This window comes from Anser cygnoides, chromosome Z, assembly GCF_040182565.1.
Source record: "Anser cygnoides isolate HZ-2024a breed goose chromosome Z, Taihu_goose_T2T_genome, whole genome shotgun sequence".
NCBI classification, from domain to species: Eukaryota; Metazoa; Chordata; class Aves; order Anseriformes; family Anatidae; genus Anser; species Anser cygnoides.
Window position 1 is genome coordinate 60052364 of NC_089912.1, and position 25847 is coordinate 60078210.

Genomic DNA, 25847 nt, shown 5'->3' on the forward strand with positions numbered 1-25847 from the left:
CTTTTCTTATTAAGTTCTGATGCTCTTATCCATGCCGGGGAGGAGTCGATCAGCAGCCCAGGTGCTCTGCTGGCCAAGGAGACGGGAGCAGAGCCCAGCAGACCCCACCGCAGGGAACGGGAGATGCACATGGGCTGGTTTTGGGCTCACCGAGGCAGGAGGCGAGGCCAGCAGTCACAAAATCCCCCCCTTCCTCACCCACAAATCCCCAGCCATGAGCCGGGACCCCGAAGACATCACCAGGCTCCGGTTAATGGAAACAAGTCTTTATTAAGTAACTTTTAATATCAGAAAAATAAAACTCTTATAATTCTCTTTACAGCAAATATATAATATCAGTGCTTTGGCCATCATAAGTTAAAGGCCCTTTATCATAAAATATATGGTTTTTAAACTTTACTCAAATTGAATTTATAATCCCTATGACCTCCCTACATATACATAACAAAAAGTGTAGTAAAATTAGCAAATACTAAACTATATCGATAGTTTATCATTCTTAGTTTGTGGTTTATAGAAATGGTACACGCACCTAATGTCTGTCGATTCCTTGGCTTATTAGTTGCAGTGTACAATGCAATAAAATACAAAATACATGCTCGGTGAACGTTTGTTCGTATCTACACGACTGCAGCTAGAGATTAGGTTTCAATACTGACATGTAACTATCCTACAAGCAATTAGCATTAAAGTTATGCATTACATAATATGCCGTCAAGGCAACTCTTATACTGAAAATCATAAAATAAAAACCGTTATTTGTAAACTTTTATACGAAATGTAACTCTTCAAGTGGAAATAAAAAATAAAATTTCTGTATATTTACTAGTTCAATACACATATAATTTCTTTTTTTGTTATACTGAGAAAAAAGCTTCGTCTTGTCTTGGGAAAATAATGCTTCAAAAAAAATAGAAAAATCCACCAGAACCCCCCTTTGTGTCTTTTTTTTTTGTATTTTTTGTATTTTTTTTTTTTAATATATGCCAGCACAGATTTGGGAACGTACTGAGGATGAAAAAGCTAGGAACATCCACAGGTTGAAATGTAAGAAGCGCATTCAAAAGACACTTTTCCTTATGATTGGAAAGACAGTTTTTGAAATGAAGTAAACTGATTGCAGGGCCACTGTCACAGCTGCTGTCATGAATAATACAAGGGCACGTACGCAACCCCCCTTTTTCCTTTCCGTTACTAAAAATAAAATATATATTTATATATGTGCAAGACAAATATGGATCGAACATAAAATGCTTCACATTTTGAACTACACACTCTCTAAAACGTAATTTAAGAACAGCTTGATCGGACTAATGAACGGAATGTCAGCATCCTCACTATTAGTCGAAGTATGTGCATCCCAAAGCCCTTACTGAAATGGGATGAAGCCAGCCAGACTCTTCCACATTACATTAAGAAAAGCAGTGGGTAGGAATTCACAATCGAGGCGACAACGTTCCAGATCCTCCGAACATACTACTGCCAACGCCGTGGGCGAAACACGGAGGCGCAGCGGGCAGCTTCTCTCCCCGCTCACCGTAGAGCGGCAATTCATCTGATCCTGCCGATAACCTTAAATCCTTTTCAAGAAATCGAACTACGCTTTTTTTTTTAAAAAAAAAAAAAAGTATTTGTAATGCTGAAGAGAATTAGGCGTAAGTTGTTGCATCAAGCAAAAAAAAACAAAAAAAAACCCAAAAAACTTCCCCAAACCTGTTTTTTCAAAACTGGCAGTGTAAAGAAGGCAGCATTGGAAGTGTTGTTTGATATATTGATAATGCCACAAACCCTCCGCAGCAGACTGGTACTTCTGTGCTCAGGCTCTGAGGTTCATTGCTGCCAGCGCACAGAAGCCAAACGCTCAACTGAGATCCTTCAGAGAGCCTGTAAAATTTGTTTTGCAGCTGTGTAATTGCTCAAAAACTTCCCCTCGCTGTGCCGTATTACACCAGATGCATCTCTGCTAAGCATGCCATCTGTTGAAGCTGAACCGGACAGAGACCACCTAGGTTTAGTGTTACCGTAGCAGCCTTTTAGGAACGGAGAGATTTTATTAACAACTTTAGCCTAATCCCAAGAAAGCCCAACAGTCAGAATTTACTTAGGAAGTTTACTAGAGGGTACCATGACACCCATGCCTTTAGATGTCCATATATAATAATAATATCTATATATACTTAAGAGTGGATTTGGATTGCCTGAGTAACAGCTGTCTGGCAAACAGGACACGATGGCGTTTCTTTTTCACAGATTTTGTTGGCACACTCCATGCAGAAGAGATTGTGGCCGCAGGGGACCAGGGCCGCAATGACTTCGTTCTCGAAGCATATCACGCAGTCGTGCTTTCGTCTCGACTCGGGGGGCGAGCTGGAGGTGGAGCCGCCGTTGGAAGAGGAATAGCTGTTGGTACCGTTAGAAAAAGCGGGGATGTAGATGGGAAGGCCGGCTTGGTTGCCCGCGCTAGGGGGGTCGCTCCTCACTCTCCTAGCCAAGGGGTGCTCCAGGCTTTCCGGGAAGGTGGGCGACAGGCGAGGAGTGGATGGCTGGCTCCCTCTGCGCTGGGGTTTGACGTTACTCGTAGGGTCGCTACCAAAGCCGGAAAGCGGGTTTACGGGTTCGAAAGGGGTCCAAATGGTTTGGGAAGGCGTCGGTAAGGAGTCGTACGCAGGAGAGTCGACGGCAAGCTCTTCTGTGCCCACGGAAGGCAGCGTTTCTCCGAACCAAAAGTTGCCTGTGCTGAACGGACTGGTTGGGCTGAAGTCAGCCAATCTATTGCTTCCAAAATAGGAATCTGTGGAGCCACTTCCCAAGGAGCTGGAGCTGTCGTTCCTGTAATTAGAAATCATCCTGGTGCGGCTAGGAGGGACGGGGTTAGAAGTAAGCCACGCGGACCCAAGAGTGCCTCCCTCAAAGCTCACATCGGTACCGTTGTAATGGAAGTCGTTCTCTTCGTTCAGCTCGATGTAGTTGCCCGTACGCATGGCTATGTGCATCTCGATTTCCTCGCGCGCCCGGTCGACGTTTTCAGGCATCCCCGTGACTTCGAAGACGGGCTCCTTGTCCCTGCTGGGAGTGACTATGTAGGTATGCGTCTGCTGCTGAATTCTTTTGATTGTAGCTCCTTTAGGTCCAACCACAAGCCCAACTACACGGTAAGGCACCCTGACTTGGACTGTCGTCTGCCCCGGCAGGTTGGGGGTACATGGCAAGCCTCCCAGGGCAGGACCGTTTTTGTTGCGCGACGCTCGGATCATGGAGAAGTGCTCAGCAGCGGAGAGAATTTCCCTTTTGGCCATGGCTACATCCTCTTTCCGTCCAGTGACGACAAAGATGGGTTCTTCTCCACGAACGGGGGTCTTAATGTAAGTATTCGTCTTGGCCCTCAGCGCTTTGATTTTGCAACCTGTTTGAAGGAAACACACGCAAGTTTAGCGACACGGCTAAGTTTAGAAAGCCACAAGAAAGCAATCTATTTCGAGCTGCTTGAGAGTTTCAAGAAACCATCGGGTGAAACCAGAAGCAGCAGGTTTTTTTTTTTTTTCCTCTGCGAGCCGCACCAGTGAAAGCGGTAACAACTTCTACCTAGTATTTCCAAGCGCACCTCCGACACCGAAAGCCACAAACTATTTTAGCAACACTTCTCGGGCTGTTTGAGTCTGCCATCTCCTCAACTGCTATCAGATGCCGAATAAACTCGGGTGGCTTTTTCTGCAACGGACAACCGATGAATATCCCAGAAATCCCGTTGAATTTATATTTTTTCCCCATTTATTGGGTATCCCTGAGTTACTTCTAAAATCCCGCATATGGGCTAAACGCTCACAAAAATGCTCAAGCCTACTGATACGCCAGCCCTTCACTTACAAGCGCGCCCTAAACGCAGCCTGAAAGAGAAGCAAGAAGTTAATCGAGTGCTCGCCTTCGATTTTGGGGACCGAATTATCAAGTTTTCCAGGACACGGTGGCAGCACCTTGAACGCTTCGGGCATTTTTGAATGCTGGACTTGGTTTTAACCCACCTCAGCCTATAACAAACTCGAGGTTTGTCTTGCTAAAAGTCACTTTAAAGGGAACCTCCTCTTAAAACCACCACAAGCAACATTTGCAGACCGAGTTTTTTATGTGTTTCACTGGCAAACTGATTTCCCCCCCCCCCTCCTTTTTTCCTCACTTCCAATATCTCAGAGCACAGGCACACGCAAAACGGTCTCGGGGTGGCATTTTGTCAGTCTCGTGCGCTCGAGACGCACTCGATCCAAGAAAACTCACGGCAAATACGCCACTGCGGGTCGTAACAGCGGGAAGGGAGAGCCTCCCCTCGCAGGGCCGCTGCAAGGACAAAGGCTGAAGACAAGAGGCTTTTGTTCCCGGCACGCAGCTGGAGAGGAAGCTCATCATCGCGCTCTGGAGGCCCTACCTCCAGCGGAGAGCAGCCGGAGGCGCACGGATGGCTCTGGGCAAGGGAAGGAGCTCGGCACGAGCACACCTGGCCGCGAGAGACAGTCCCAGAGCCACCCGGGAAGAGCAAATATCAGCAGGGAGGAAGAAAAGCTGAGCCTCAGCCTGGCACGGAAGCCCACCGGGGGATAAATAAGGGCAATACGGGCACGAGGCGTCTCCTGGAAGCCGCCCGAAAGCCTGATGGTTCCCTGCTCACAGCAGCACCTCGCTCTGGCGATTCGCCTCCGCTCCCTCCGTCTCTGTTTGAGCTCCTCGCCGGCAGCTCACGCTTTCACCATCAAGGCAGCTGCACGGACATCGCCTGGGGGCTTGAGATTTAAGACCGTAAGACCCCCGCCGCGGTGCTGCTCAAGTTTTCCCGACGACGAAACGCTCTACTGCAACGCCTAAAACCAAATTGGGCCTCCCGATGCCTACGAATTATTCCCTAACCTGCACAAGCCGCTTTCGTTCACCCCACTCCACCCAAATACATATTCTCATTTTGCAGAAATAAGAGGCAGTATCCTTTTACAAACTTTAGGAGCATCTCGTATAATATAAACATAAAATGTAATTCCTCATTATGAAACACAATTCAGAGCCTACTGAATTCCAGTTTCCAAAGGGCCCTAACAATCCCCCAGCGTTTACGTTTCCGAGCAGGTTTTCCTGATGCTTCAGAAACTGCTGTCCTGTTGCAATCTGCGCCTTCGGCTTTATCTGAGAAGTCGGAAAGAACCCAAGGAAGCGGCCACGCTCGAAACCCGAGGTTTCTGAACGAGGCAGTCACCAGCAGCTCGGTTCCGTCTGCGAGGAGCGGCGGCGAAAACCCGCACAAAGGGCTACTTGTAAAGGCTGTCACGTCGGAACGCGAGGTCAGCCACCCCGTTATACGGCTCCGGCAGGACGAGCTGCCCGTTGGCTCCTCCTCAGCTGCTCCGGTTTCCTCCCCTCGTCCGTCAGTCGCTAGCGGGGTGACGATACAGCACGGCCGATCCCGTCCCCTCGCTTACCATTCGCGGCATCCAGCCGCGCTGCTGCGCCCGAGGTCAAGGCATTCCCCGAGCTCCGACACGGTAGGACAGAAAAATACAGCCCCCCACGCTCCTGCAATAAATCGGAGCGCGCCAGCCGTGACCTGGACGTACGGAGATAAAGCCCAAAGAGGGGACTCGGGCCGAAAATTCACTGTAAATCGACGAGTTTCAATTCATCGATCGAATGATCGATTCGATTCATTGATTTCAATTCGATTTCATCGAATTCTCGTAGTAGCAAAGTTACGTCAAGAACAAAACCGCTTTTTGTCTGTCAAATCAGACGGCTGGCCCAGCAGGATCCCCACAAAGACCCTATTTCTGTTCAACACACTTGCCTCCGCAGTACGGGCATCCGTGAGCACAAACCGACACGGTTAAAAGGCAAACCCTTGAAGTTTAGGCAAAGATTTAGCCCTCGTCTGCTTCTATGTCACACGAGGAACACCAAAGCCCTGAAAAATATTCATCCCGTGCGCCTCGATTCCTACTTTTCTCCTCTCCCCTCCCCATTTTTCCCTTTCGGATTATTTGACCAACCCTTCCCCTTCGGATTATTTGCCCAACCACATTAAAGACGCTACGAGCAGTATTTTCCCCTGGAAAGGTACGAGCAGCTCCGAAGGAAGCTATCGTTTACCTCGCACGCTACCATTACGCCTCTCTAAAAGCAAAGGATAACTTCCCACGTGCTCCACCGCGGCCGTCACATTTTAGAGGCAGTTTAGCTGTAGACTGGAAAGAGACAGGAACGCGGGGATTTTGCTGCGTTTTTACTTCCCCACACGGGCTTTGCTGCGACGTGGTTTCAAGAATAACGCCCCGATTTAAAGATTTGGGGATGAAAACCCCTTTTCGGTACGCGGTTTCCTCCGAACGGCGACGCCAGGGGAAATCGAGCCCTTATGGCTTTTGTGTATTTTGCTGAAGTTGCTCCAGGCTCTCAGGACAGGGACCTGGGTCAGAGCCCTCCCCGGTCCTCGTGGATGAGGACTGAATGAAACCACCGCTTTGCTTTCCTTCGCTGCTGCTGCTGGGGTCTCTCCAGACGCTCGGATCCCGCGGGGAGCTGCCAGCAGTGCCTGGGCTGAGGGAGGAAGCAGAGAGAAGCTGCGCCGGCACTGCCTCGTCCCTTCGCCAGGAGGCAGGGCTGATTTAGCAGCCCTGACCAAATTTGGCATCCTTCAACTCAGCCCCGGAACGGCCCCGGGCAAAGCAGGGACCTGCCAAAGATCGCCCTCCGTAGCTTGCTTCCAGCGAGGAGAAAGCACACGGAACCACTAAGAGGAACCACAGGAGCGCCAAGCAGCAAGGGGACCACATAGGAATTAGTTTGCCACGAACCTGCAGCTCTCCTGGGGGGAAACAGCTTTAAAGGTAAGGGCTGTGGAGCCTTAACAGCCCTTACCTGGGTGCCAAACTGCCCCAAGCTTTTAATTTCAAAAAGGAGAAGCCTCACAGGTAAGGTCGCAAAGGATTTGCGAAGCCTGACACACCAGATGTACTGCAAGGCTGTCACTTATAGGGTCTACGATACACATAAACATACAGGATATGGAACTGCACTTGGACAGAAAACGAAAATCTGTTCTAATGTAATGTTTAAAGCTCCTTAGGTGAGATGGCAGCACAGAGAAATGAAGACCAGAACGTTTTGGGCACTTAACTCAGGTCTTAAAGTCACGTGAAATACTACCAACGCTCCGCTCGCCATTGCCTTTCGCTTGAGATCAATTAATTCATCTCACACCTTTTTTTTTTTTTTTATCCACGGACTGGAAAATTTCAACTCCTGATACATTCCTTCAACCAGGTGTTGAACACGGTTGATCCAAGGAAGACGCAGACATTTTCTCTGCACATCCAGAAGACGCTGAAACGTACAAAACCCCGGACCTGCGTGCTCAGAGAGCTCTTTAGCACCCATTCAGCACCTCATTTTAGGAACAAAGGCTGTAGAAGTATTGCTTTAAGAGTTTTAAGCAATTGGAAGAGATTATACCTAAACTCGGATAAAAATCATCCAATAGAGCTTTTCCGAAGTGATTTTTCATCCACAGCAGGGACGCTTCCTAACGAGAAGCCACGAAGCAGGGCTTTGCGAATTTACCACCGCGAACCGCTTACCACCATCACAAACCACCCGTTGCTGCCCGAGACTCGGGAGCAACGCTCTGGCTCCCTGCTCTGATGGTTTTGGACAAGCAATTCCCACCAGAAGCGTTGTACGCAGGTAATAACCATCTTCCGACTCTAACAGCACCACAACGAGCAACGCTACAAGCAGGCAAATTACCGGCCGGCGTAGTACAGGAGAAAGGGAAATTCAGCTGGTAAATTATTCCAGGAGAAGAGGACGTAGGGATCTATCAAGAAAAATAGAGCATTTTATACCCATTTTCCCTGCCTCCCGACCCTCTTCTTAACTCACCGCTGCAATCCAAGGCCTTCAGCTACACTGCAGCTCCCCAAGCCCCGTGCCTGCCCGCGGAACGTTTCATTATGACTCGTGCTATATATAGAGACCGACGCTGCTCCCATCATCGTTTCATCACACTTAGCCATTCCGGAGGAGCAAGTGACTTTTTTTTTTTTTTTTGCCACTGCTTTGTGTTTTTGCGAGCACACGATGACACACAACTTTCCTACTCGTCAGGAGGGTTTTCAGGCGAGACGCTTTCCAGACAGCGCGACGGCTCGCACCAGCTTTTTGTTTCTGTGCAGCCCCACCGCAGGGGCTATAAATAAAGTTAGGACTCTAAATAAAGTTAGGATTCCCCCTTCGAGCTGAATCCAGACGCTGGAGGCACACGGGCTCGGGCTTGCCTACGTGCCCGGAAGGGGGAAAACCTGGAAATCTGAAGTACCTTACCCAAAAGCCAAGGAATTGCAGTAAAACACTCAGCCGGGCTAGATGACAAGGAGTGGGAGTCTCTGTCTTCTGGAAGAGAAAAATCCCTGGTTCACAAACAGCTTATAAACACTTTATTCAATATTTCCCAGGTATACACCGACGCATCCATCACTACAGATGTATCAGCCCGGTGCAGAACAAAGTAGCCAGCCAGCACGCTGCTTCCTCCTACTTATCAGGTTGGGGCAATTTATCAAACCCGCAACTGCACAGGCAGAGGAATGCTCCCGTTCCCCAGACAGATGGCAGCTCGGTAAACAAGTCACATGCAGCAGGAGAGCCAGAGGGCAGCAACTTGTATTCTTAATTACTCGCACTGCTGCAATAGCAGGACTAACGTAGCAGCTGCCGAGGAGAAGTAAAGACACGACAGCAGAAGAGCGGCAGCGTAAAAGAGGGAAAGCGTCCCCCAACAACTGCAGGAAAAGTCGTTTTCCTTAACAGGATTGATGCGGAGACAAGTTTCGGAAAACGCGGCCTGCCCAAGGACGCAGGATGTTAAAAGGGATCACCGCTCGACATCCCATTCAGCACATCGGGATGGCCAGGTGAAGGAAGATTACGTAAAAAAAACACGTGGCTTCTATAAAAACCCCAAATCCCTCAGTTTCAAGAACGCTGACAGGGCTGTGTTTTTCAACACGACATTCCATAGCACGCTGTTGAATGTAAGATGAGCTGGAAGGTAAAAAAATCAGAGATTTTGTTGTGCCTTTGTTCAGACAAGCAGCAGAGAGCTTGGTGCTGGCTGCAGGATTACCGACCCGCACCAGCGAAGGAAACCGAGAACCCGAAATCTTGAATGCTGGCAAGACCTCAGAAACTTAAAGGAATACCTGAAATTGAAAGAAAGAGGAAGACAGCGTCCTTCAAGAGTGAATGAAGTTGGAAACAAAGGTTTGATTTACAGCTTTTAGGCCTTTTGTTTTGATTAAACAACAACCTAGCGCTCAGCAGCCTTCTCTTTTTCTTGTTACAGCAAGTTTTTAAACACTGTCGCTGTTAAAGAAAATCATTAGTTCTTGCCAGCAGCTGGGAACTGGCCTTGTACTGCATCGAAAACAATTTTAAGATCCTCGAGATACATTTTTTTTGTTGTTTAAAACTGATTTTTTCTTCCAGAAATTCAGACCACAGAGAGAGGGTAACAGGGACCAAGACAGGGGAATTTCTGTCTGCTGACTTTACTCACAAGTTAAAAAATAAAAATTAAAATATCACTTTTTTTATGCCACCAAGACACGTTAATACACTGCAGTTTGGAAGTGCATGAATCAGGATCTCTTTTGTATGTTTAGGTTTTAAACTTTAAAAAAAAACCAAAATACACTCTTCAGAAAACAGCCGTTTTACAAGAAAAGGAAAAGAACCAGGAGAGTAAAAATCTGCATTACACGTTTCAAGATTTTTTTTTTTATATAATTTCAGATTTATCAGATGATCTTATTTATGCAGGTATTCACTGCTGGTACTCCCAGGTAAAAGCCTACAGAATTTCTGGCAGGCTACACAAAGAGAAAAATCTCTCTCAAGTGCGCACCGTGTTTGGTGTGCCTCCCACCCAACGAGCCAAACAAGAGCGGCATTTAGGATTTAGGATTTACGATCCCAGCCGGAGAACCTGCACCCTTCTGACAGGCTTTGAAACCCGAGTTGGATCTTTGCACAGCGCGAATGACAAACAGCAGAACTGAAATGATGTTTGTTCTGTAGTACCAGGGCTCCAGGCCGCTGAAACTTCAGCGGCAATTTCAGGCTCTGGCAGACTTACGTGTTTCGGTTCCTGAAGTCCCAGGCTGTAAAAACGAAGTGCAGCAACTTCTCAGAAAAAAAAACAACAACAAACAGCCTTCAGATCGGCTTTCAACAAACAGCTTACGCTTTCTTTCAGGCTTTAGAACAAGCCGTTTTACACAGCATTTAGCAACACGCTTGCTACGGGAGGCTTAAAAAAGACACAACCCAAAAAACCTTAAGTATAACTGCTTTGTTAGCTTTCAAGATAATTATCCTACCGTGGGACACCCACGTACTGTACCCAGCTCACACAAGGATGTGCTCTAGGATTGTTTTGGCGCTATTTCCACTCCCCAAGAGCGGCGGCTAGTCTTATTTGGCCGTTGAGCTATGTTACTGATAAGCTACCTGCTTATCAGTATTTTTTTTTCCCCTGTTTGTTTCAATTCACGGGACTATTTTAAGCAAAGGAATATTTTTTTTCTCAAGAGCCCACGTTCAAAAGCAGCGAGCAAACCGGGAGCCCGGGATCATTAAATATACATAATAATGTTATTTTCGTTGCAAGGCCGTCTCACGCAAAGCAGATTTGTCATTATCGATTTAATCAGCGAAATGGGATGATATCATCCCTCCTCCTCTTACTCATCTGGGGTTTGGAGACCGCCCTGCCTGCTTCAGCTTCAAGATCCGCAGCCATCCTTTGAACCGTTCTTACCAGAGGCATCAGGCTTTGGAGTTAAATAGCTCCAACATGACTGATATCTCGGGGAGGAAAAAAAAGAACGCCATTGTCAGCTTTGTCAAGGATATGTGCAACTGGAAAGATTTTATTATTTAAACACGTCTTCTTCTCGCCTCAAGAGCGCCGAAGACTCCAGTTCTACCTAACCGAAACCTTCCCGAGGCCTACCAGGCTACGGCAGAATTGCCACGGAAAAATCACCATCAGCAAGCTTACGTACAGGAAAATGTATTCAGGTGATTCACGGCGGACCTTTACAAAGCTTTCATGTGATTTAGAGATTAAAACGAGAACTCCTCGGCTAGATCTCCAGAGCTCTTTGCAGTTTGGATGCACGCTGATGTCATTTTGGGCATACGCCCTACCCCAGCTTTCTGCAGGCGAACAAGGTCACCTCATCAGAGACGCAACTTTCTTGCTGCCAGTTCTCAAGAGCACTTTTCTCCGACTTTTTTTTTACTCTTTAAACCGATGCAACTTGTTGTACGCAGGGGTTTTAGCTGCTGACAGCGAAGGAAGTCACTTTTCTGATCAGAACGAGGACTGGTAAATTCACCGAAGGTTGGATTCGACAGCAAACTCGAATCCCCACAGGGAGCCGGTACGATGCCATGCATGGAATCTAGTTTTCCTGGCTCCCAGTCGCATGCCTAAACAAGAATAAAAGGATACAAGTATCTTTTCCTTTGTTGTTCACCTTTGTAGTCTCTGAAGTGGAAGAAACTCCAAGAGAGTTACGTTACACTACTCCAACCAGGTCTGATACACTCATTTTCTGGGGGACAAAGTGAGTAAAGTGTGAGAACACTTGAGATATTTGTTTTGAGAGACTTGAAATTTTAAAAAAATTAAAACCACAAGAACCCACAAATCCAGGTTTCAGAAATGAACCTGAAATCCAGGTTTCAAAACGCTACGGTATTTTGTTTTCCCTTTTTAAAGAAGGAACGCCTACTGTTTGTCAAAAGAAAAATCCTCCAGGAGCCTTTTCCAGCCCTTTTTACGGCAACGCGAGTGCTTCCAGTAGCCATACGTTAAATTACTGCCCCCGTAAAACAGCATCCTCCAGCGTCGCTTGGCGTACACGCGAAAACCATAAACCGCAACTTACGTTTCGGGCGCTCCGCACCTTCTGCAGCTGTGACATCCCACGTTCGCGAGCAGCTCACCAGCACAGATTTGGTAAGCACGGCCACCCGCGGGGGAACCCGCGATCCCGTTACCTATGGCGGGGGCTGCGGGAGCACCGCTTCGCTGTCTTGAAGGGCTATATTTGCTTCTGAAAGTCGCACATCAAAAAGCGGTGAACGCACACGCCGCAAGGTTCTGCTTGTTTACAGAGCTCTTAGGAATCGGGGGCTCCTCTGGTCTGATAAACAACACCTGGAAGTTCTCTTCCTAAACATTAAATTTCAGTAAAAGTATCACGAATTGCCAATTCATTGTTATTCTTCCACTTGGGGGGGGGGCAGTACTTAGAATAAATACGCTTTCAGACATGGCAGGGTGGCCTCCAGGAAAGCCCAGATCAAACTCAGCGTTCCTGGAAATGCCTTCAGCCCTGAAATACAAGTTCTTTTTATACCTCACGAAGACGGCCACAGAAAGAGCATAAATTTTATCTTCGTGAAAACCCCATTAGAGTTAACCTTCCAATTACATCATCCTTACGTAAGTGGGTATTAAATAAAAAAGTAACACAGCACAGAAAGAGGCGGGCGTAAAACTTCAGCTGGATCCATTCAGGATAACCCAAGCAGCTGTTTACGGGGCATATTAGTGACAAAACGTGCAGCATCTTTTCTTTTAGAGGGAGCAGAACCATCGGTGAAGGATGCAACTCCAGCAAGGCTTGCCCTAGGCAGACCGAGTTACACTGCAGCTGATGACTGAACGAAAACCTCCTTAAGCAAAGCTTTCATGCAAATATAGGTGGTAAAATGTTCTGAGACCAAGCTCTCCTACTTCTACTCCTACCCCTTCCTCTCTCGCAGCCCTGATTCTTTTACGATACAATCCCTCTCCTCCACCGAGGCTAAATATTTTATCACAAGCCAAACAGCGTGACATCAGATAAGAAATAAAAGCAGAAGCAGCAAATGAACTCTTCAGGAACAATGATCCTATTTTTATGCAAACTCCATTATCTTGTTTTTAAGTGACTCAAAGCACTGAGGAATACACTACAGAGAACAATCCTGATCCGGGGGAGAATAAACAACACAGTCTAATACGCCCTCAAAGTCCAATTTTTTCCCCTTTCATTTCAGAGGACTGAAGCAATAACTGGTTTTCAGTTCTGTTTTCCATCTCTCCTCCTGCCCCCCCCCATCCCCAATGACACACGAGCAAGGTCTTAAGTCATTCAAGCATTATTTCTTGGAAAAGATGTTTTGTGCTCCTGCATTTAAGGGTGCAGAAAGCCACCTGTCTGCCGGACTAGCCTGCGCATGTTGATGTACCGGAGGGACATGCCACTTACTGTTTTAACAACGGATAAATATTTTCACCTCGGTGTCGCGAATGAGTATCTGTCCTGGTTCCAGTTAGGACAGAGTTAAGTAGCTCATAGTAGCTGGTAGGGTGCTATGTTTTGGATTAGGATGAGAAGAGCGCTGATAACATGCTGATGTTTTAATTGTTGCAGAGCAGTGTTTACACCAGGCCAAGGACTTTTCGGCTTCTTGCTCTGTCCTGCCAGCGAGCAGGCTGGGGGTGCAGCAGGAGCTGGGAGGGGACAGACCCAGGACAGCTGACCCAAACTGGCCAAAGGGGTATTCCATACCATCTGACGTCATGCTAAACAATATATGGGGGTGGCTGGCCGGGGTGGGGGGCCGGCTGCTCGGGGATAGGCTGGGCATCGGTCAGCGGGTGGTGAGCAATTGCATTGTGCATCACTTGTTTTCTTACACATTATTATTGTTAATACTATTACCATTATCACTATTATTATTATTATTGTTATTATTATTTTCCTGTCTTAATAAACTGTCTTTATCTCAACTCACAGGCTTCACTTTCCCGCTTCTCTCCCCCATCCCAGAGAGGGAGGGGGGAGGGTGAGCGAACGGCTGTGTGGTGTTTAGCTGCCAGCCGGGTTAAACCACAACAGTATCTGACCCAATAAAGTTTCTACACCACGGGCTTTGGCTCTTTGAAACACCCGGCAGAAAACCCACCTCTGATGAAAAATGCTCAAAGCCTAATAGATTTAGGACGAGGAAACAAGTGCCTGCTTAAGCATCGGTGCTCAGCGCGCATCTCTCCTCACTACCACTGGTTTACTCATTTGACTGTTTCTTCTAAAGAAAGAAACAGAAGCCACATTGATGTAAGAGAGCAGACAGCATAACCTCTCGTTATCTGATCGGCAAGCTGGAAACACAACCCCCAAACCAATAAAGAAAAACACACAAAGGGGAAAAGAAGAGAGAAACTACTCGTCTGCACTGCCACACCTACACTTGACACTGTTCTGCACTTCACTTCGTGTACGAAAAGTGCCTTCAAAATTCGGTTCGCTGCTGGAGAGCTGGCGTGAAACATCCAACTCCTCTTCCCCTGAGACCGCAAGAAAGGCCAACAACGAACGCGACAGCGCAGCAATGACCTTATCCTAAAGGCACAACAGAGGCACACGAAATTTAGCAACAGAGATCAACAGGAAACCAGACCCAGACAATCACTTTTAGTCAGAAAGGGGCTGCTCACGGCTCATTTCCCCACCCCCAGGTCACCTCCTCTGAGTCCTGCACGGCCCGTCTCGGCGCGCACAGTGGAAACTTGTGGTAAGTTTTAAACCCTACCCCAAACTTCAAGGCAAAGCGGGCAGGTGAGGAAGAACAGCAGCGAGGGGGATGCTGACACAAGCTGAACCCCTTCACCCACAGGGCTTTCTGAAACACGATCCCGAGCTCCTAAGAGGTGAGGCAACTGCTTACCGAGGACTGCAAGCTGGATGCCAACAAAGAACAAAGCAAGCCCAAACACCTGTTTGTACTTGGCCGGGCCCTGCGTTAGGTTTTAGAGTTCGTAAATGCCCTCGCTTAACAACTACCAGAAGGCTGAGCTGAGCCTGTGCTCGCTCCTGCGCCTTGATTTAACACAGCCCAAAGCCTGCACGGGCCCTGGCCTCAGCGAGAGGACAGAGAGCCGAGGTGTCGAGCTGTGAGAAGGGAACCCATTAACTCCTTTCCCTCCTCCTGTTACACCAACTCGATATAGCGGACGCTTTAAAAAGCTTACCAAGCGCTTACCGAGCCCCAGCACCCCGGGGAGCCTCCCGAAGGGAGAAACCCCCCACGAACCCAACCGCAGGCCCTAGCAGCGGCCTGACCCCGCCGGCTGGGGACGAAGGGTGACGGGTACGGCCACATGGGCGCTACGAGGAGCCGGCCGCGGGGCCCTGCAGCCCCGACCCACGCCAGCAGGGCTCCCCCCCGTACCCCCCTGCTTCGTGGGGGCTGCTCCTCAGCCGTGATGGGCCCCTCCAGCCCCCTGCACGATGGGGTGGAGGAAGGCAAGCCCCCCCCCCCCTCCCCCGTCCATTTTGTGCGCCCCCAGCCCCCCCTCCTCCATTTTGTGCGCCCCCAGCCCCCCCCCCCCCCACCCCCCCACCCCCGGCCCCGCTCACCCTGGCGGCCCACGATCTCGGCCACATGCTCGGAGCTGGGCACGGGCACGCACTCGGTGGTGTTGACGCTCTTTCGGCGGAGCAGCGCCGCCTGCTCGCCGCTCAGGCCCGCGGCCGCCGCCGCCGCCCCCCCCCCGCCGCTGTAGGCGTGGGGCAGCCCCGCCGCCATCATGCCCTGCGGCTCGTCCGCCCCGTACAGCGCCGCCGCCGCCGCCGCCGCCTCCTGCGCATCGAAAGCGGGCGACAGCAGCACGGAGCCCAGCGGCGGCGGCAGCAGCGGGGGGGGGGGGGGGAGGCGGCGGCAGCGAGGGCGAGGAGGACGAGGAGAGCAGCAGCAGCGCGGCCGGGTCCTCCTCCTCCTCCTCCTCTCTTCCTCCTCTTCTTCCTCCCCCGCCAGCTCCTCCTCCTCCTCCTCGTCCAGCTCCAGGTCCCCCTCGTCGGCCGCCTCCTCCTCCTCCTCCTCTTCCTCCTCCTCCTCCTCCTCTCCGGGGGGCTCCGGCGGCGGCCCGGAGCCGTCCCCCCCCCCCAGCCGCCGCCGCCGCTGCTGCCGGGCTTGCCGCCGGCTCCCCGCGGGCTGCCCGCGGTGGCGGAGGCCGAGGCCGGCGAGGCGGTGCCTCAGGAGGGCGTCGGGCCGCTGGAGGAGCAGCAGCGGCGGCGGCAGGAGGAGGCGCGGCGGCTCGCCGGGGGAGGCGGCGGCGGCGGGGGAGGAGGAGGCGGCCGCCGCCGCGGCGCCGCCACCGCTCGGCATGGCCGGAGAGGAGGCTGCGAGCTCCGGGCCGAGCCTTAGCGGCGCGGGGCCGCCATGGCGAGGCGGGCACCGAGCAGACGCGGGCGCGGCCTTGGGCGTCTGCGGCCCCGCTGCTCAGCGCTTCTTTTGTCCCATGGCGCTCCCCTCGGCGGCGGCGGCCGCGGGCGGCGGCGCTGGAGCGGGAGGAGGAGGAGGAGGAGGAGGGCGAGGAGGAAGAGGAGGCGGTGCCGCCCCGCCCCGGCCCGAGCTCCCCGAGGCACGATTGGGCGGCCCCGCCGGTGTCTGGGCAGGGCAGGGGGCGGTGCGGGGCTGAGGGGACGCTGGGGGTGGCTCCGGAGGGACTCTGGAGCCCCCCTCAGCCGCCCCTCAGCCGCCCCTCAGCCTCCCCTCAGCCGCCCCTCAGCCTCCCCTCAGCCTCCCCTCAGACTCCCCTCAGCCTCCCCTCAGACTCCCCTCAGCCTCCCCCGGGCGTGCATGCCCCCCTCGGCAGGTCTCCTCTGTGCCACCCCTTCTCACAGATAACTAGCGATAGGACCAGAGGGAATGGCCTCAGGTTGTGCCAGGGGAGGTTCAAGTTGGAATTAGGGGATATTTCTGTCAGAAAGAGTGGTTAGGTACAGAGATGGGTTGCCCGGGGAGGTGGTGGCGTCACCGTCCCTGGGGGTGTTCAAGGAGAGGTTGGACGCGGTGCTTGGGGACGTGGTTTAGTGGGTGACGTTGGTGGCAGGGGGATGGTTGGACCAGATCGTTTCAGAGGTCTCTTCCAACCCTAATGCTTCTAGGATTCTACTTGGGGGACTCAGTCAGGCCACAGTGAAGCTGATCTGGGGGTACAGGATGCTCAGCATGGTGTCCGTGGGACCCTGCACGCCATTTGTCATGGGGCACCAAGCTGGGTCTGCTTGGGTTTTGGTGGTGTCTGGTGTGTAGATGTAGGAGAAACGGAGGTGTCTCAGCAGGCATCAGAAGGCAACGCTTTTATCCTGAGCTCAGGTTACCACAGCAGTTTTCAGCCTCTGGTCCTCAGGCCCTGTGGGACTTCCAGAGGAGCTGTGGAGGAAAGCTAAGGAAAAAAAAAAAAAACACCACACACACCTGTTCTTAGTAGGTTTAAATTCACCTTCACTGGTAAAATGTGTGTGTTAGCCTTTGGCAGATGCCCTCCTTAGGTTTTATTCTTTTGAGGTGGTCTTTATTGAGCTATTGTTTGGGCCGTGCCACTTAGTACTGCGTAAATTTAAAAAAAAAAAAAAGTGTTTCTTACCTTTGGTCACAGTTTGTGGCAGTGCAGTGACAATGAGAGTGTGAGCGTGGGCAGGGTATGGATAAAGTTACACCATCCCGGTGTGGTTTATCTGTGGCTCTCATCCTTATCCAAACACGATGTCGTTAGCTCTTACAGGGTATGCATGCAATGCGATGCAGGGTGGAGCGGGAGGACACCGTGCGTGCTTTGACAGGTAAGTTAAACAATGAGTTTGCCTCGCTGGGTGCTCCGAATGGAGCTTTCATTTGGGATTGCTATGATATTAGATGCCAATTTCATCGGTGGCTAGGTCAGTAAGGATGTATGTCGGAGCCTCAGCACCTCTTTTGGAAATGACTCCAAGTCATGATGTGCAAAAGGAAGGTCGAGAACTGGAACCATGCGAGAAGCTTGGGTGGCAGAGGATTTAAAAAGATACTTCAGTCCTTCACTCTCGGACCAGCCCCTGAGCCTATGTCGGTTCAAGTCAGAGGTGAAAAATTCAGGCAAAACATGAAGAAGCTTGTTTGAAAACATGATTACGCTTTCATACATCAGGAAAGGGGAAGGGCTTTTTGACACGTTGAAGGGAAACAATGAGCAGGGAGAAGGTGGGCTGCGTAGTGCTGAAAGCTCCAACTGTTGGCTTGTGTTTCATGTGACAGGAGGGAGAGCCCGGAGAGAAATGCAGAGGGCAGCGTGACGTGGTCATTCACAGCAACAGATTAGAAAATGATTTTCAACAGCAGCCATCTGGGTCAGCGCGAGTGCGGCAGAATTCTTCGTATGGTCAAAGAAAGTCACATGCAAACGACTGAAATATGAACTAACCGGAGCTGGAACAAGAATTTGAGTGGCGTAGCTGTTCCTTAAAGACGTTATCCTGAGAAAAGGTTCTTGGGAAAGATCCCAGTCTAGTTAGAAGCTGGAGGAGATGCCGGTGTCGTTCGCAGTGCTAGCAGAGGGAGACGTCAGGGCAGGAGAACAGACTGCAGAGGCGCAATGCTCTGTATTAACTGTGTAGCCGTGAGGGAGCCAGCAGATATTTAGGGGGACAGAAGGGCGGAGATCTGCAGGAGAAAGCTAGATCTTCACACCGTCGACGTGGTAAGGGGAGATTTCCAGGGAAGGAGCTCGATGTGCTGGGTTACAGGTGGCTGATGGACCGAGGGGAAGGAGGACGGCTCCGGCGAGGGGTGGCCAAGAGCAGAGCCAGCAGCCGAGTGCCGGGGTGGAAGATGTTTGGAAAGAGCCGAGGAAAAGCCGTCCAGATGACAGCAGTCGCGCTCAGCACATTTTGTTCTCGGCAGCCAGATGCCCGCGTCACTGCAATCGCCGGGGGTGTTAATTGGCACCCTGGTGGCTGCTGCTCGCAGCAAGACTGAAGGCCAAATCACCTTGTTGTGACCGCTGCACGCCGGTGGGAGCTGACACTTGTCCTCGGAGGTCGGCTTTCCAGGTCAGAGCCGAGGCAGAGCTTTGCCCTGCTCCCCGTATCTGTGTGGAGATGATTTCTAGGTTACCGTGTGCTGGCAGCGGAGCGCCCTCTGAGAGCTCGAGGCGAGCGGTGGCCTTTATTTCCCCTCTCTAACTAGTAAATAGATGGTGAACACGATAGTCACTACGTCTACTCGTGGAAAATACTTGTGAAAACCAAAAATACTCCATAAAGACTTTCCCAACACCGCTGTTAGACTTCAGGTTATATTTCAAAAGCGGGAGTAATAGCCAAAGCTCTTTATTAGCTTGAAAACCTGCAGTAACCTTTTTCCTTTGTCTATCTTCGTTTCCAAGTGGAAATTACTGGGATTATACATGCAACTTTGCGAAACCGCCTGTAATCGACTGATGTTACTGGCTTGAAACAATCCATACATTAAAATTGTTAATTAGGATAAGAAGGGGTTCTTGTGCTGTAGGAGAGCTGCAAGTCAGGCTGGGGAGGAGAGAGAATAGACAGAATTGCTGCAGGGGAGAATCCTCCCTAGGCTTACACAGGCTTTTATGTTATTAATGCTTTTTTTTTTTTTTCTTTTTTCTCCTTTCTCGATAAAATCGGATGCAGAGAAAGGCTCAGTTGGACCTTTGTACTGCGTGGAACATGTTGTGAAAATGCCACCACTTACGCTTTTCTTAATAAACCGCACTCAAATTCAAAAGCTTCCCTCTTATGTTTCATTATAGGTTAAGTTTGGCGTTCTGTAGCATTCGCTTTTAAATCCCGAGTCAGGCTCTGCGGGAACTCTGCTGCCTTGCCTCTTATAGGGGGCTGCGTGTGGTTTGTCAGCAACAACTGAGGGACTGTGCTCTTTAGAGCAGCGTTTCTGTTCTTGGGCCATACCTCTGCTGAGCCCGGAGCTGCTCCCTTAGTCATGGCCAGACCCTCTTCAAATTAAGAATGTGTCGAGGCGGTTTTAGAAACCGAAAGCCATCTGGCTGAGGGGGGAATCCTCAATACCCAATTGTGCTTTAGGGGAAGTATTTACAAGCACAGGATTACGGGATTTGCGGGTGCACCCAGCCTTGGGTGACCTGCAGTCCCTTACTCTCACGGACGGGGCTGGAACCTGGAATCCCTCTTCGGGGTTACATCAAATCCCCGGTTGTCGGTGCTGTCAGCTCTAGGCGGCTTCAGATTTAATCGGCGCGGCTTCGCAAACGCTCATTTGTGAAGCGGAGAGGTAATCCGAACGGAAGGGCACGGACGGTGAAATAAACGTGTTTTTCGTAGGCTTTTCCGGGAGGCAGGGCACTCAGAACTTGGCCGTTCGGCTTTCTCCGAGCTGCAGATCTCGGAGCATCAAAGGGGTTCCTCTTCCTACAACCCGGCGCTGATGGTGAGGACGCCCGGAGGGACCTTTTACCGGGGGGCCCCGGGCTTTCCGTGGTTTTCAAACGCTCCCCGCGGGTGCTGGAGAGGCGTCCGACGGCGTGCGGGGACAAGCAGGGCAAGACGGGACGGTGGCTTTCCAGACGAGGCGAAGAATGAGAAAGAGAAGACAAAGGAAGAAAGAGAAGAAGACGAGGAAGGAAGAGAAACGAGAGGCCATCTCCGCGTGGTGGGTTTTTCCGTGATATGCCTCACAGCGCTGATTTCTGAGGTGTCACTTCTGCAGACGAGCCCTGCTCTTTGGCCGTAGCTTTTGAAGCCCTACTGAAGCTGATAAGCAAACGAAGATTTTTTTTGGCAACATTTGCAAAGACATTGCGCAGAGGATTAAGTACGAGGCTCATCTACAAAGGGGAGCGATAGCATCTTCAGTTTCTGATGACCTGAAATGAAGAGGAATGTTTCTCTGCTAGATATTTACGCAGGAATTACTCGGTTACAGCCGCGATAACGGGATGAAGTTCTGTGATCAGCTTCGATGGCCTGAAAGTGCCCTTTTCTTCTACCAAAGTTTCCACGATCTCATCCAGATCTGCCCATCGCTATTAGTTGGTAGAGAAGCGAGGAGCACGTGAAGGCAAAGCAACGACTGTTCTTCCTCGTGTTTGTCTGGGAGTTAGCTGTGTACTCACGGACGTACTCCCCAGCATGTCTTTTCTCTCCTTCCCTCCTCTGTTTTCTGCCCGTCCTGGCGTACCAGATGTTAGAGCTGGGCTCTCAGGCCGTTTCACGATGTCATTTTGCCATTCTCGGCATTAACCTCGTGTCTGCCTCCCCGAAAGCAGTGCTCGGGATGGCTGAGGGCTCCGAACCATTTCAAGAGACTCCTGGGCAGGAAAAAGAAGTTTCTGCTTCAATTTCTGTAGGGCGTCAAAATCCGTCTGTGTGGCCGAAATTTGCTTTTCAGCCAGATTTGCCTCTGTGCTTGTTTCATGGTGCCTGCCTCCTGCCCTGACACTCTGTGTTCGATCGCTCCCGACAAACTCTTCTCTGCCTCTTTTCCTATTTTGTTCTTGTTTTCTGGTCGTGAGACCTTCCCGAGTCCCCAGGTTCTGCCAGTTTCCTTGGAGTTGCTCTGGTTGAGCCCGAGGGCCCCAGACTTTTCCAACATCTTTTCAGCAGGGCAGGTTCGGGGACCGCGGGACTTTTAATTTTTCTGCCTGCCGAAGGAGCTTTGAAGCCACAGGGTGAGAAAAACCTTCATGTTCGTTTCCTTCAGGAGAGAGGCAGGGCTTCAGGGAGGTGTTGCCTTTTTAGAGCTGAGATCTCGCATGGTTTAAAAGGAGGGGCGAGCTCTTTGGAGCATTTGGGAAAGACTTTCAACTCAGCGTGGCTTCTGTATTTTTGAGACCAAAGCCGCGGGTAGCGGGCACCTGAGGAAATGCTAATGAGTAACCTGATTAAAAATACGCTGGTTGAAAGCCAGATCAACTCCACGGAGAAGAAAAGAGTAATTCTGGCTGGCTTTTGCTGTAAACATGAAAGCCGTTTGGCCCAAACCCTCTCCTTTTGTATCCAGTTACACGGCCAGCAACCAAACTGGTTTCCTACTGAGCGTACACACTGGGATTATGCCCGGGAGGCAGATGGTGGCTTGTAGCAAAGGAATAGCCGAAATAGCTCCGTGTTTCTCAGCTCACAGATTTTCTTCTGCGAGGCTGTCGCGCTCCAACCGTACTAAAGGAGCCCAACGGAAAAATAAAATAAAAAAGAAACAGGGGAGCAACAGAGCCCGCGATCGATTTCTGTGGGAAAATGGAGATTAAAGTTTCATTACGTGTAAGCGGCCCGACCCATTTCGTACCGTCATCCGCCACGGAGGATGCTTTCAGCTTTGCTGGAGATGCCGTGGGCTGGCTCGTGGAGCCCCAAAATGTTTCAGGATGCCCAAGGGTGAGGACCGCGCGAGGGATGTGCGAGTCCGCTCGCAACCTCCCCTCTCCAGAGAAAGCAGAAAATTGTGCCTTTCACCGGGCTGCTGGCCCTTGAGCTCTTTTTTCAGCTGGATTTGCAACGTTTTCCTGGCTGGAAGATGCACAGGGTGGCACCGTCCCCTGCCTGGGTATCCCCATAACCCGCGGTTATGGGTCTGGACCTGCTGAAAAATTCTGCCCGGTTTTCATGAGCGCAGCCCTTTTGTTTTTGCGTCCCGGCCGTGGGTTGATTTTGGTGCTTTTTTTTTTTTTTATGAACATCAGAGCCTTGATTTTTTTTTATTTTTTTTTTTTCCTGCAGGCCTATTTATATACAAATTAATATCCGCTGATGAAGCGTGTGGATTATTAAGGTTGATTATTCGTCGTGGGTGTGATTTCTGTCACCCGGGATTGCTTCCGTTCCGTGTTGGACAGCTAAAGGTTTTACAGAATTTAAGACTTTGTGAGACGGTTGAATGCTTGCAAACGCAGATATTTCCATGACAAAAAAAAAAATCTCTTTTTTTTCCAGATTGATGTCCGAACACACACATTCCTTCAAGTGCTCGTGGAAAGGTGAATGAAGGAGGTGGGGGAGGCGATCGGGAGTGACCTGACGGCCAGAGATGGAGGAAGCAGCACAGCGGGGTGACCACGGGGGACTCCTCCAGCGGGGTGTGACGGTGCCCGTGCCCCCCGTGCCAGCTCGGGGCCACCGCGTCCCTGCCGAGCGGGCTGGCAGCGGGTGCGGGCGGCAGCAGGGACACCTCTGCGGGGACACCGGGCCCCGCTGCTTACCTCTTTCTCGCCCGCCACAGGGTAGGAAAAGAAGCAGGTTTGTTGTCGCCGTGCCCCCGGTGTCCTGGGGATGCGCGGTCTGGTCCTTCGTCTCGAAAAGAGCCGCGGTCCTGGCCCTTAACGTGACCCGATGCAGCGGGGTTGGGGAGCTTTAGCCCGAGTCCCTCGCATCGCATTGTGTTTTTGTAGCTCTTCGAGATCACGCCATAAAAATTTTAGAGGAAAAGATGAGATACGCGGGGTCATGTTGTCCTTTGACTGCCCGTGTTATCATTTCCTCTGGGGAGCAGAGAAATTTTGAGGCCAGATACTGCTTTTTTTTTTTTTTTTTTTTCCCCCCGTGACATTTCAGCCAACCTCCGCAACGATTTTGGCTTAAAAAAAAAGGCAGGGGGACGGGGAGCAGCTTTCAGATTTTGGCCAAAATCTGCCAGATTTCCTTCAAGCTGCTTCTCTGCGGCTCCGAGCCCATCTGCGGAAAGCTGACCCCGCTGTGCAGGCTGCGTTTAACCAAACCCCGCTTTTGTCCAAACGCCTCAGATGGAGTTTTAGCTCAGCCCCGGGTGTTTGCGCAGCGCTCATCCTATTTTAAGCACTCGATTACCGATGCTGCCACCACCTTCTGTGGAGAGTGAAGAGACTAATATATATATCCCACCAGCAGGGATGGTTTTCAGGTAGTCCAGTTTATCCCGAGCTTCGTTTTAGTCTGTTAAATAAGCGTCATAGATGATGATATACCGGTAGAGAATATAGGGAGAGCTATACATTTAATCACACACCGCTGATGAAAGCATGATTTTTGGAGATTTCCTGGAGCCTGAGACATTGATGCCAACTGAAATAAAAATATTTTTCTGCCTTCAGGTGGCTGAGCATCTGAAAAGAGCGTCCTGCAGGGATGGTCACCCTTGGGTGATCTCCTTGGGAAGGGAAGGGAAGGGAAGGGAAGGGAAGGGAAGGGAAGGGGGAAGGGAAGGGAAGGGAAGGGAAGGGAAGGGAAGGGAAGGGAAGGGAAGGGAAGGGAAGGGAAGGGAAGGGAAGGGAAGGGAAGGGAAATAATGCCTGGTGCTTGCCGCCGCAGCTGCTGCTTTACACCTCGCTGGATTTAATCTCACGAATAAACAGTGTACTAATTGTTTCAGCTCTCGGGGCAGCGGGGTTGGCGAGGCAGCCGAGTCACGCCAGGAATTTCGGTTTATGTAATTCGCTCTCTGCTGGGGATTTCGGGCATGTGCCCGGCCGGCCGGGGCTCATCCAGCGCCGAGCATCCTCCCTGCACGCCGTGGGTCCCGGCCGCCCACGCTAAGAAGCCACCGCGATGCCTGGCACGGATAAAAACCACTAGCAAGGGCGGAGGAGAGCCTTTTTGTAGCAGAAGCTGGATGAAATCCTGAAAATATATTGAGAGCCCACCAGGTTTTCCAGCTGGAAGTGGGAAGCGGGCCTGCTGCTGTCCCTGCAGACACCGACCGGTCGCGGTCTTGTCTGCGGGTGCCAGCAGCCGGGGTGGCTTTTGTCCTGCTTTTAGCTTGGTTTGAAGGCTTAAAAGTACAGGTTTGAGCCAAGCGTGGTTCATTAATATATTTAGGGGACCCGTGTTGAGTGGCTCGTCTCTGCTGAGAGGAACTCAACGCTGTCGGCGAGAGTTGAGTGAGGATATTCGTGTCTGTATACAGGATTTTGAGCTAAATCCTGAGAATTACATGCTAATTTAATTGGAGAGACGTTGCTGGTGTTTGCATAACTGCTCGGTTTCTCCTAGCTGCAGGTAAGGATGATTTTTCCACAAGCACCAGAATCGCAGGAATTGGCTAAAACTCTATAGACAAATCACCCTATAAAGATATTCCGTTCAGGTAATATCTATCTATGATTTTTTTTTTTCTTTTTCATTTTGAAATGTGCGTTCTCCCTTTTTTTTTTACTGAAATCTTGTTTTGCTTTATTAGGCTTTTACTTATCTTGAGCCCTCCGATGGCAGCCCATAAAGACGGTCCCGAACAGAGACAGCTGGTACGAAACTGCGGTTGACAGGCATAAATAAATAAAAAAATAATGGAAATAGAAAGACCTTCTGCTTCTCTGCGGTGACGACTGAAGCGCTTCACTAAAAATGGATCCCCTGCAAAGAACCAGGAAAGAGCTGAGGGAACAGCTTTTTTCTCCCCGGGCAAGTGCCTCTGCCTACCTTTGCTCTTGGGTACAAGAGGATACGCCGTAACAGCTGGCGATAACTGGGTGCAGAAAGGATGGATTTAGGATAAAGCAAATATCCCCCCAAAAAAGCCGTACAGATTCCCCTCCCAACACCTCTGCAGGACTCTGCTGGGTGCTTGTGGGCTCGTGAGATGGGGGTAGGAAGTTGTCTGTAGCGCACCCCTCCCGGCGAGCCGTGCCCTTTGGGATTTCCAGCGAAGCTGGGGAAACCCTTAAAGCAGTTAAACCCTTAAACCCTCCAGCAGCCGCATCCTCTGCTTTGTGTGCTCTGGGCAAAAGTGTCCCGGCAGGATGGAGAATGTGATAAATCCTCGGGACGGAGAGGAGAGCCGCGCCGTGGCAGTCTTCTTGCTGCCCCCTCACCACCTTCAGCAGATTTTTTTTCACGCGCTCACCACATCAATCCTACTAAAGCCTCTTCCGTAATAACTCAAGCACGTGCTAAGTGCCGGTAACAAACGTTAAACCTCACATCTGGGACAGAAAATATTCATTTTCTGCTCGTAGGCAACGAGAA

The 25847-nt window shown here is 50.6% G+C and overlaps 1 protein-coding gene and 2 long non-coding RNA genes across 3 annotated transcripts; 2 read left to right on the forward strand and 1 right to left on the reverse strand.

Moving 5' to 3' along the window:
• Positions 1 to 957: 957 nt before the first annotated feature.
• On the reverse strand, positions 958 to 16260 carry MEX3C (mex-3 RNA binding family member C). Its single transcript, XM_066988514.1, is given in 4 exon segments — positions 958 to 3403; positions 15513 to 15775; positions 15777 to 15871; positions 15907 to 16260. Coding segments are annotated over 4 exon segments (1938 nt in total). The 3' UTR covers positions 958 to 2177.
• LOC136789075 (uncharacterized) lies at positions 8065 to 9347 on the forward strand. The gene is made up of 2 exons (XR_010827851.1): positions 8065 to 8148; positions 8484 to 9347. It is a non-coding gene; the product is annotated as an uncharacterized lncRNA (long non-coding RNA).
• Positions 13662 to 23974, forward strand: LOC106037332 (uncharacterized). Its single transcript, XR_001207956.3, has 2 exons — positions 13662 to 14667; positions 22845 to 23974. It is a non-coding gene; the product is annotated as an uncharacterized lncRNA (long non-coding RNA).
• Positions 23975 to 25847: the final 1873 nt, after the last annotated feature.